Source organism: Mercenaria mercenaria, chromosome 8 (genome assembly GCF_021730395.1).
Source record: "Mercenaria mercenaria strain notata chromosome 8, MADL_Memer_1, whole genome shotgun sequence".
NCBI classification, from domain to species: Eukaryota; Metazoa; Mollusca; class Bivalvia; order Venerida; family Veneridae; genus Mercenaria; species Mercenaria mercenaria.
Genome location: NC_069368.1, coordinates 13985326 through 13997736, shown reverse-complemented (window position 1 = coordinate 13997736; position 12411 = coordinate 13985326). Strand labels below are relative to the sequence as shown.

Here is a 12411-nt window from a genome sequence, read left to right as displayed (position 1 = left end):
AACAAAATCAGATAACTTTAGTTATAACATCTTTAAAAAGGATTAGAAGCTCTTATGATTGTCTGCATAAGCATATGTATTAAAGCGGCGGGTAGGTTACATCAACCCAAACGTTTTACATCTTATTCGGTATAAAATACATAAAGTAGCATTTTGTGACAACCAAAGAAATTTGAATTTTACTCACATTTTACCCAGACCGACATCCAACCTTAAAAGGTTCCTTAAGGATAGCAAAACATCTTGATATAGTTCAAACTTTGCTTATGTTCTGGGTTACGACTTTCAATTATTTTGATCATGGATCACAGACCAAATTGTCTGCAGATCTACGGATCGCGGGGTCGTCAGTCCGATCCTCGGACGAGGCGTTCTTTCACCATGACGATTTGATAGAAGATAATGTGTCTGAAATCATACGTCCTCCACCTCTGTTGGGAAGTTAGCTGTTACTTGCAGAGAACAGATTAGTACTGGTACAGAATCCAGGAACACTGGTTAGGTTAACTGTACGCCGTTAAATAACTGAACTACTGTCGAAAAGTGGCGTTAAACCCAAAACAAACAAACAAATTTGTCTGAAATGAGAATGAGAAATATTTCTTTATAGATTACTTCAAGAAGCAACAAACTGTATGAGTCATTAATCATAACAAACTATTCAAGAGCCTTTAAATATAGAAAGTTTTATAACTAAGCAGATTTCGCAAAATAAAGAGATGTCATTAAATACATAGTTTCAGTTTCACGCCTCCAACTGAAGAGCTGCATTGCTGAAACTATTCCATGTTAGCAGACTAACAAAACTGGATGTACGCACGTATTGAATGTAAAATCTACTAACTAAAGATTAGGGTTAGATTAGGGTTAATATTGTATTAACTATTACAACAGCATTCTTTAAGTGCCGTGAGTTTCCCCGTACTTTGATTCAGAGTTGTTATATTTTTTGCAGTCCATTCAATATCTGTTTAATAGAATGGGGGTGTGAGGGGTGTTGCACTTTCCATTACCTCTCATGAACAGAGTCAGTCAAACCGAGTCTGCTGTTATTTTGCTTAATTCCATTGTATGCATCCAAAGGATATTTTTGCAAATTGTATTAGGTTTAACATAGGTTTAATAGTGTATATTCAATGCGTGTTTACACTCAGTTTGGGGGAATTAATGTCAACCGTTAGCAAATGTGTTCACAAACAACATGACATATTGGGTCGCAGACATCATCACACACATAGAAGCAGCCTCCCTGCATCTTTACTGAACCGCGGCGTAGCCGAGAACTTCTATCATCTGTTGATACATGCTTGCTTTGTTCCTTCTTGTTACTCTCTCTCGCATTCATTTCTCTACTCAGCTGAGGCAACAACCCTATTTTCCAGTCCAAAGCACTCGCCGGATACCTCTCATTAAGACTTTTGGCTACTTGATCCCTTTGCTTTACTCTCTTCTTGTCCTTAGGTAGCGCATGCTCAAATTGATAAAATCCATTTGTATACAAAGGGTCAGCATGACCATCTTTTGAAAGTCTTTGTTTTACAGCTCTTCCAGATTTCGATATAGAAGAAAAGCCTGCGAGATTCTCCAAAGTTTGGTCTCTTTGTGTTATGTCCCTTTCTGACTTTTGCAACGATCCTCGTTTGCGAGGAAACCAGTCAAACAGAGAGGAAATGCCTAAATCTTTATCTGCTGTTTGGTCTCTTTGGTTAACCTTTCTTTCTGACTTTTGAAGTGATCCTTGTTTGAGTGGAATCCAGTCAAATATTGAGGAAATGCCTAACACTTTATTTGCAGTTTGGTCTCTTTGATTAACCTTTCTTTCTGATTTTTGAAGTGATCCTTGTTTGAGTGGAATCCAATCAAATACAGACGAAATGCCTAAAATTTTATTTGCAGTTTGGTCTCTTTGATTAACCTTTCTTTCTGATTTTTGAAGTGATCCTTGTTTGAGTGGAATCCAGTCAAATACAGACGAAATGCCTAAAACTTTATCTGCAGTTTGGTCTCTTTGATTAACCTTTCTTTCTGATTTTTGGGGTGATCTCTGTTTGAGTGGAATCCAGTCAAACAGAGAGGAAATGCCTAAAACTTTATCTGATGTCTGATCTCTTTGGTTAACATTTCTTTCCGACTTTTGAAGTGATCCTTGTTTACGTGGAATCCAGTCAAATAGGGAAGAAATACCAACAACGTTTTCTGCTGTTTGATCTCTTTGGTTAACATTCCTTTCTGACATATGAAGCGATCCTTCTTTGTGTGGAAACCACCAGTCAAATATAGAGGAAATGCCTAAAACCTTATTTGATGTTTGGTCTCTTTGGTTAACACCCCTTTCTGATTTTTGAAGTGATCCTTGTTTGTGTGGAGACCAGTGAAACGAATCTACAGACGCAAGGGATGCAAGATTGCCTGGTGTTTTGTTTCTCTGATTTACATTTTTTCCAAGTTTATTCACCAGTCCATTCTTTTGTTCCCTTACATTTAGTGATTTCAAACCTAAGACTTCCCTTACTACTTGATTTATCTCTTGTAAATCTCCTGTAGATTTTGACATTAACTCTTGCCTCAAATCTCTTACATTTCCAGACGCAAGTTTCTCAGCGGTTCGTCCCAGATTTTTCAAGTCCTCAATTTTCATCAAAAATCCATTCTTTAGGTCCCTTTCATCTAATGACGAGACACTGGCAAGATTCCTTAAATTGTTCTGCACATGTTCTTCTTGACTATCTGTCATCATGCCTTTCGACAAAGCTCTTCCATGTATAGACAGGGCATCTAGCAAATTTTGAGCTGAATTTCCTATTTTGTCTACAGCCCTGGCAAATTCAGAAACTGACCCTTGTTGAATATCTCTGGCATTTTTCAATTTCAAGCCAGCAACCTTTTCAATTATTTCATTTAACTGTTGAAAAGCTCTACCGTTTAAAGACCTCAAGTGATCTGCAGTGTGCTCACGTCTCTGCAACCCTCTAACCTCACCAAACGTCAGCAACAACAGGGACAGAAGAAGCATGCTGGATGGTCTGGTAACTGGAAATCTAAAAAGAAAGATGTTTAACACAAATAAAAGTTAAAACCTCTTTTACTTTACATTGAACATAGAGAAAGTTTTTACATCATAAAGGGAAACAACACTCACTGACCACAAACACTTGGTATCAGAATCCTCCACTCCTCCGCCACTGTCAACTGTAAAATAACAAGGATAGATATGCAACAGGGAAAACCACTTTACAAAAACGCAACCTCTCCAAGCACGTCCACACGACCAATACACACACTCTAACACAAAGCAAGCACACTAGAAGAAAACGAACAAATGAAGGAATACAGTGGGACAACGCCTTGAAACGGTCAGCGGCAAAACCTCCACTAGGGAGCTTCAACCGGTTCATTGTGCATCTAACCTCAGTCTTACCTCCAACATGCTACAAAGCCATAGGGTAGTGTGAAAAAATATCTCCGACAGGTGAAACCCTAACATACGCAATGGCAAAAGAAGGCATGTTATGTAAAACACAAAAATTGTCTTGTATATTTAAAAAAAACCAGCAATCCTTAAGCACCTAAAACGCCTGTACTCAATGCCTTTGCAGAAGACAGAGCAACAAGGGAAATCCCCCTAAGGGCCCAACGAAGAAAGAAATCAAAATAGCTCAGTGGTGGAATTTAAAAACTACCTATGATAAGAGTCCTCCATCATCTGTTCCGTCAGACCCAAACAAAGAGGAAAGCATATTGTCCAACAACTGTAAAAGGACTAAACACCAAAAATACGAAACAGACCTCCGACAGGTGAAACCCTAACATACGCAATGGCAAAAGAAGGCATGTTATGTAAAACACAAAAATTGTCTTGTATATTTAAAAAATACAGCAATCCTTAAGCACCTTAAACGCCTGTACTCAATGCCTTTGCAGAAGACAGAGCAACAAGGGAAATCCCCCTAAGGGCCCAACGAAGAAAGAAATCAAAATAGCTCAGTGGTGGAATTTAAAAACTACCTATGATAAGAGTCCTCCATCATCTGTTCCGTCAGACCCAAACAAAGAGGAAAGCGTATTGTCCAACAACTGTAAAAGGACTAAACACCAAAAATACGAAACAGACCTGAAGACAAAAATCAAAAGAGCTCAGTGGTGGTATTAAAAATCCACATCATAGAGTCGTCAACCTTTTCCGTCAGACACAACACAAAGATATAACTTTAAAAAGGCTGAACAGCAAAACATGCGGTGTGTCTAAAAACAGTTGGATCATACCATCTTTTAATAAAACGTTTAATAATTTTATTAAATACAATTGGAAAATTGCCATGACGCAAAATCTTACAAAGTTTTTAAACCACATCCCCATAAAAACCGGGTTTTGTAAGTCAATACATTTTAGCATTTTAACACGAACTAATCGTATATGGTGATCAAAGAACATGTTTTGTCACAATGTCAGCATGTTTTAAAACTTTGAATTCTTACCAGCCATTCTCTGAATTATAGAAGACTGGAATAAGAGAAATTGACACTTGGAACACCTCCTTGCGCTGGATACCTCGGTAACACAAGTGATGCGCATATAAACAACGGAACATTATTGAGGTAGTATATGGATTTCGTTAAAATAGTCCCTATATGTACCTTTAGCTACGGAGGGCATATATTAATATATCGAGACAGGACTTTTTACATAGCGACGTGTTAGGTAATGATCTGTTATCGCAATATATCGTTTACACTGCAATTACAAGCGTAGCATGGGTGAAATAGGTCTGTTAAATTTATTAAGAAGAAACTATTATTATAATAATATAAAACGTCAATTATGTGACAGAATCACATGTAGAAGAACCTAACGCCAGAGACCACAATAATAAACATCTGAATAATGACTAAAATCACGAACAAAATAGTGTCTGTTTGTGTAAATGGGAAGGGTATATGGATAATTTGTTAAATAGCTAGTAGAGGATTAGTTTAGCGTCCGATTATCATAGAATATAGCGGGGTACAGCACTCGTAATCACGACTTAGATAGTTCGTGTATTTCCTTGCTTTAAAAAAAAAAGAATTATTTCTTTAGAATGTTTCAGATTTTAACAAAATTCATACAGTTTTATAAATAACAAATTGTCAAAATACACAATCTCCATTTAACCCTTTGCTTAATCCATCAGTATTCATAAGGGAAGGCACGATGAATTATTTTGGTACTTTGCTCCGCCGGCCTATGATATATATAGAGCGAGTATCTATTCATATGGAGTTTTCCATAGAAAGATAATTGATCGGTTTAGCCCGCCCGCTTAGCTCAACAGGGAGAGTGCAGATCTAGGGATCGCGGGGTCGTGAGTTCGAGCCATGGGCGAGGCGTATGTTCTCCGTGACGATTTGGTGAAAGACATCGTGTCTGAAATCATTCGTCCTCTACCTCTGTTTCATGTGGGGAAGTTTGCAGTTACTTGCGGAGAACAGGTTTGTACTGGTACAGAATCAAGGAACACTGGTTAGGCTAACTGCCCGCCGTTACATTACAAATGGCGTTAAACCAAAATCAAACAAAACAATTGATCGGTTTATGAAAGTTATCGAGTTTTCATCGAATTTCGAATTATAGTTGTCAGGACCATCATCGTTTGTCAAAATTGTTGCAGACGCGTCGACTGATACCAGGGATGGATAGGTAGGTGTTAACTGTACAGCTGAGTCGACTATTGTTTCCAGTTGTCAGTTTTTCTATTTCCGATCTTCTAGTATTGATAGTAAAAAGTACCTTTTTTTTAAATATGCTGAAATTGCAATTTTCTATGATCGCAACATCACCACATGGTCATTTCGTGTTAACAGGCTGAAAAATATATTGGCTTTCAGCTGACAGGGGCGGATGGTGAGGGGACACAGACCCCAAGTGTCTGTGTCACTTACTGCTCCCAGCACGTTTGAACTGTTCTCTCACCTATGGTACCATGTAGTACTGTGAATACGACAGTTAATTTCCACCCCTGACGGTGTTCAGACCTTTAATTTCTAGGTTAGGAGTCATGCTACGAGTTATTCTCTGCACAAACACCACTGTGCCGGCCTTACATATTATCAGTACAAGTCAGATAATGGCATAATTGTCAAACATTCATCGAAGTATTCCTCTCAAAGTTTAACAAAATCTTCCAAATAAAGGAATATATAAAATGTTTGTTTGAACATTATTTTCGGGTTTTTTCCTAAATTTCTGAGAACCATCAACTATAATATAGTAAAAAAATTGTGGTAGACTAGTTTTTGTAGTCTTTGATATTTCGCCAAACAACGAAATTAAATTCAGACATATAAGAATTTTATTTTATTTTATCAGCAACAAGCACATTTAGTGAATTGTCAACCCCCACCGAACGGATTACAGGAAGCAATTTCTGCCTATAAAATGCACTTAAATGCAATTGAATTTCAGTTTCTTTGAAAGCTACTCATTCCTTACTAAATCATTAACCAAAACCCATTTTTATATTTAGTAACAATGACCTTGACCCAAGCTTAAAATAAATACATTGGTCTCTATGAAAGGTACCTATTTACCATGTTTGGTCTGCTCAACTCATTCCTAATTGAAGGTATTGAGAGATAAACATTGAATTTATATTTAGTAACAATGATTCTACCAAATTATATCTAAAACCATAGCCTCCATGCAAGCTTCCTATAGATTCCAAGTTTGATCGCAATACACTATTCTTTACTGAAATTATTTAGCAGAAACAAGTTTCTAATTTTAGTAACACCGACCTTGAATTTCAGCCCAATGACCAAAATGTATATCGTACATCAGTTTCAAAGAATGCTATATATTTAACAAGCTTGGTCACAATATGACATAGCAAAAATGGACCCTAAAGTGCCTTTAATTTACTAAATCATTAACCAAAACCCATTTTTTATATTTAGTAACAATGACCTTGACCCAAGCTTAAAATAAATACATTGGTCTCTATGAAAGGTACCTATTTACCATGTTTGGTCTGCTCAACTCATTCCTAATTGAAGGTATTGAGAGATAAACATTTTATTTATATTTAGTAACAATGATTCTACCAAATTATATCTAAAACCATAGCCTCCATGCAAGCTTCCTATAGATTCCAAGTTTGATCGCAATACACTATTCTTTACTGAAATTATTTAGCAGAAACAAGTTTCTAATTTTAGTAACACCGACCTTGAATTTCAGCCCAATGACCAAAATGTATATCGTACATCAGTTTCAGAGAATGCTATATATTTAACAAGCTTGGTCACAATATGACATAGCAAAAATGGACCCTAAAGTGCCTTTAATTTGCGAATAAATACCCTATTTAGTAAACATTATATAAGTAATAAGGGCCATAACTCATGTGTTCCTGAAGCAATTTTGCCTTCGGCGGGGGATAAAATGTGAACCTCAAATTCATTATTAAGAATCTTAAGTTTTCCATTTTACAACCTGAATATTGTTTTTTCTAGGAAAGTTCTTCAATTTTTTTTATTGATTCAGTAAAGTTACTTCAGAATACTTTTACTTCCCTCTACTGTTTCTAAAGAGATTTCTAAAAAATTACATTCGACAAAACATTTGATTTTTCAATTGATATCAATATTGTAGCTTTATAAAACTACACAAAAGAAATATTTAATATCATAAAAAAAATCAGTAAAAGAAAATTTACCTCTGAACTATTCCTTCCATTTACCAATGGCTTTAGTAGAAACAGTCTGTTGTAATACCAACTGATACAAACAAATACAAAAGCTGGTATAAATTTATAAAAATTTCCCAGTTCTTTTCTGACACGTAGATGAGAGTGACCTTTGTAGAAAATTGTTAAAATTGCAGGAAGACTGTTTTCTACCTTATTACTTAATGACATAAATGATACAATTTGTCAGTAGCTAAATAAACATAAATTGACAACTTTCAAATGTCAGTTTACTTTTATCTGCATTAACATGGAAATTTTGAAGAAATAATGTGGTGTCTCATGAATACTATTGTATTTTGTCTCCGAAAATAACCAGCAAAACCTTGCAAAAGCTTTTCAACAATACTCAGTACTTCAAGCCGAGTTAAATCAGTTATTACCTTCAGTTTATAACACAACATGTGCCGCTTGATGTACAAAACTCCCAGCAGTGATTATCTGCCATAGCGCTGCATAAATTACAAAAACCACATGACTATGAAAATTACATGACCGCTGAGAAGAAATTCAAATATTATTTCTCTTAGCATCGACTTCATTTTTTTTTATTTTATCACCTAAATTGACCATAAATCTTAGAAATATACTCAAAACAAGAAATGTGAAAATTCCACGAAAACCAGGTTTTCAAAATTTGCATCACGCCGAAAGATTCAGTTTTAAAAAGGATTATGTTCTATTATACATATATGACTGCATCTAATCATGTCATTCAAAAGTACCGATATAACAATTGTCATACATGTATGTAATTTCTGACTTACATCATTAGTTTGACCTTGACTCTTCGGCAGTATAAGGCCCAGACCAGGTTTTAAACTGTGACCTATTCATTCCACATTATAAAAGGTACACTTGACCAAAGCTTTAGCTCACTGCACCACAGTCAACTTGATCCGAGTGATCCCTAAATATATTTCCAACCTCTGTCTTTGATAAACACAGTTCGCTGACAATAGAACGATATTGAGCACAACCATTTTCTATTCTTAGTAACAGTGACCCAAAATACAATCCTACTGTTCTTCATATAAGATTACTATGCTTTGGTGACAGTCAGTCACCCCTAACTAAAGTTATAAACTGAAAACCACCTTTTTGATGATCACAGTGCACGAAATCTAATTATACTAACTATAACCCTGCCCTTGACCCAATGCAATCCCAGCCTTGGTTTTCGTATAAGCCATTTTTCTGCCAAGTTAAATTTCAATCCATCAACGAAAATTATTGAACAGAAACTTATGTTTATATTTATAGTAATAGTGATATTGACCTTGATTTCACTGACCCCAAATTCAAATTTTTCCTTGGTCTTACTATTGGCTACCTATAGGCTCAGTCTTAAGTCAATATCGTAAAATTTGGTTCAGTTTATTCCGTCACCATATTCATGGTGTGGTTACCATGTATGAAACTATTATCTTTGTGGTTAACATTAATGCATGGACAAGTGTAAAAATAGTTCTAGATAGTGGTTAATCAGAAAATAGCAATATAGATGTATACTTACATGTCTTTTGTAAGGAAACATGTTTTTCTCACGCTAAAAGGAAATGGCTCGTATATGTTTATGATAATTTACTTATTAAAGCTGTTTCAGTAAACATGTTCGTCGCTCACGGTGTTGTTTCAACACCATTCCGTGAATAAGCAGACTGTTTAGATACGTTCAGATAATATCTTTAACACTGAAAACTTAAAAATACCAGCAGTCCTGCAATTTTGTTGATGGAATTCTCATGTTCATTTGACAAGTGCGAGAGAAATGTCGGAATGTGTCAAATGAATTGTTACTTTATCAATTTGAGATTACTTAAAACGTTTTGTTAATGTTTGTATTATATATTTTTGGTTGTGCTCTTCGTCATGATCTTGGAGAAAATATTCTACATATACTACAGTTTACCGAGGAAACCATCTAGCTGTCTTACGGAATGTCGATGGTGCTACCCAGGTCTGCGCGCGTGAGGAAATAATGCACGGAGGGGCACCTTGGATTTTCCTCCACTACCAAAGCTGCAAAATCACCATATGACCTATAATTGTGTCGGAGCGTCGTGAAGCTCAACAAAAACAAACAAACTAGTCTACTGGGTCTGTGTATTTTGGAACCCACTCTTTGAACTTTCAAGTTCACTGTCGTTAACGGAACAACACATATCATACCGATATTCTCGGGAATCAGATTTAAAACAAAGTTTTGTCCATACCTTGTCCATAAAAGGTTTCAAAAGCTTTCCTAAATAATAATTAGAATTTTCTTAAGTTTATTTGTTGAGCATTTGAATCTGAGTTATGCCTTAGATCAAGACTTCAGCCAAAATGATAAATTCTATTGTAGTAGAATCAAGCTTAATGATTATTACACCGTTTGTTATATATTTAGCATAACCGCCCATGTCCGTATGTTCAACCTCAGTAGAACATAGCCCCATCAACAAAGTGTTGTTTTTGTTAAAGCCCATAGCGCAATTTATTATGCAGCGAAAACGATTCTTCTCTTTGTTTGTGCAGAGTGTTTGGCTAATGCATCTTGCATTTTTTGTAAGTTGGCTTCCCAATTTTAGAAGACTATTACAATTATAAGCTAAGAGAAACTTCTAACCTGGATGACATAATTGTCGGCAGATTGTGGAACGTGAACTGTAATTATTGCACTTTAACGCAATTTTAGTTTACTTTGTACATGTAATCAGGTTAAGAAGAGTTGTACCCCAGTCATATCCGAACTCATATTCTACGGTTTCATATGAAGAACTATAATTTCCAGTCCGTTTCATTTTCGTGCGTATAGTTTAAACATTCAAATCAAAGTGTTTATATCTATAAGATGATATATCGGAAGGTAACAGTGAAATGCACGAATTTCAAAATGTATTGTGCATACCCATCGGAGATTTAGACTTCAATTGTAAATAATTTTGCCACAGTCTTAATATTTAACAGTTATTTTTGTACCTTGATACCTTTAAAAATTGATTTCCTAGAGTAGATCATCAGTTTTTCAAACATACTAGTATATGCTCCCTTTTCATATGAAACCCGGACAAGAATAAATTTCCAAAAATCAAACTATACAACTCAATAATTTGTTTTAACAATTTAGGATTTCTCCAATCAACGTCTACATTAAGTAAATTCTATTCAAATTAATCATCTTAACGTACTTTATAATAATTTTGAGACAACCTTTATTGAACAATTTATTGTCCTTTAACACATTAAAAATTGAATTTATCACTTACCAGAAACCATTCACGATTTTTAAAGTGACTTTAATTTCAGCCAGTAATATATCTGTAAGAAAAGTCCTTTGAAACATATATAATGCAACCAAGCAAAACATTTGGAGGCTAGGTTTGAACGGGTCAGTTTTTTAGAGGAAATGAAAGGTTCAGCACACCTTACACCCCCTTGAACCGACACAAGAGGAATTCCGGTATACTGATATATTGAATGGATTCTATTATTCCAAAGGGCCAGAAAAAATAACAATAAAGAGTCCGTGGATATTTATCTTCGGTCGCTAAACTGTACTTAAAAAGACTTCTTATCGGATGGAAACTATTCTCAAGATTTATACTTAGACCCTTTGTAAGGAATATACCAAGCAATATAGTACTTGAAGAACGTTGAAACAACCCCTCCAGTCCCCTTGCAACGACCTAAGCAGAAGTCCATTTTACATACAAACTGAATTGACTCCCTGATTCAAAATGATTAAAAGTGAAACAAGTTCAGAGAGACATTTCACGATCTGCACTTAAAAACTGCTGTTGTGACCGTTAATGGCATCTGTAAGAAAAACATGGAACGCAACAAAGCAGAAAATAAACACATTTGAGCCGCGCCATGAGAAAGCCAACATAGTGCATTTGCGACCAGCATGGATCCAGACCAGTCTGCACTTCCGCGCAGTCTGGTCAGGATCCATGCTGTTCGATTGCAAAGCTTATTGCAATTAGAGAAACCGTTAGCGAACAGCATGGATCCTGACCAGACTGCGCGGATGCGCAGGCTGGTCTAGATCCATGCTGGTCGCAAATACACTATGTTGGTTTTCTTATGGCCCGGCTCATTTGGTTTTATCGAGTTTGATCTTGATGTTTCATACCACTCCATATCCAGCTTTAGTGGATTTCTATTATACAGATTCAAAGGACAGAGTCCAAGATCGAAAAATGTGAGAAATATAACAACGCTAAGTTAAAACGCACAAAGCCCGGTTTCTGCGATCCCTTCCTTGAGAGCCAAATGCAGTTGTATTTTTTTAAGTGAATAAGTTTTATCTAAAGAGAAAAACAAATTAACTGCAATTATTGAAAATATCTGTTTCGTATTTGCCTCGCATTTGGACACAGAAGTACAGTCGAAATAACTATAAAGGATATTATGTTATTAACATAATTGGCTTCGTGTCGTTGTCATGATATCAGTATGTAAACAACAGAAAATTTCGCTACGCAGCTGGACGTTTAAAATGTCATAAAGGAATGGGCAATCTGTCTGAAATAACTGGAGATAGAAGTGACACTAAATACTTTGCTACCAATTGTGTAGAATTTCAGAGAAAGCGGAAGTTGACAAATAAATTACAAAAATGCACGTTTTCTTTGATTCCTAGCTATACCGCTATATCTTCCTGTTTCAATAGCTAAACAATAGAAAAGTTTTCTAAAAC

The 12411-nt window shown here is 35.7% G+C and overlaps 1 protein-coding gene across 2 annotated transcripts; it reads right to left on the bottom strand.

The window, feature by feature from the left end:
• Nucleotides 1-666: 666 nt before the first annotated feature.
• LOC123523019 (uncharacterized) lies at nt 667-7846 on the bottom strand. Of its 2 annotated transcripts, none has more exons than XM_045300600.2 (2): nt 7695-7846; nt 667-3038 (listed from the first exon to the last, which is right to left on the bottom strand). In XM_045300600.2, the coding sequence occupies exons 1-2, from the start codon at nt 7712-7714 to the stop codon at nt 1178-1180; spliced, it is 1881 nt and encodes a 626-aa protein (XP_045156535.2). In that variant the 5' UTR covers nt 7715-7846; the 3' UTR covers nt 667-1177. The 2 variants fall into 2 exon arrangements, with proteins under 2 accessions (XP_045156535.2, XP_045156536.2); XM_045300601.2 differs by lacking the exon at nt 7695-7846 and adding an exon at nt 3144-3165.
• Between the last annotated feature and the right edge of the window lie 4565 nt (nt 7847-12411).

Excerpts from the sequence above, each read along its gene's own strand:
- LOC123523019 (XM_045300600.2), bottom strand. The coding sequence starts at position 7,714 with ATGGAAGGAATAGTTCAGAG. Across the intron at positions 3,039-7,694 it reads ATGGAAGGAATAGTTCAGAG|ATTTCCAGTTACCAGACCAT; the intron begins GTAAATTTTCTT and ends CTTTCTTTTTAG.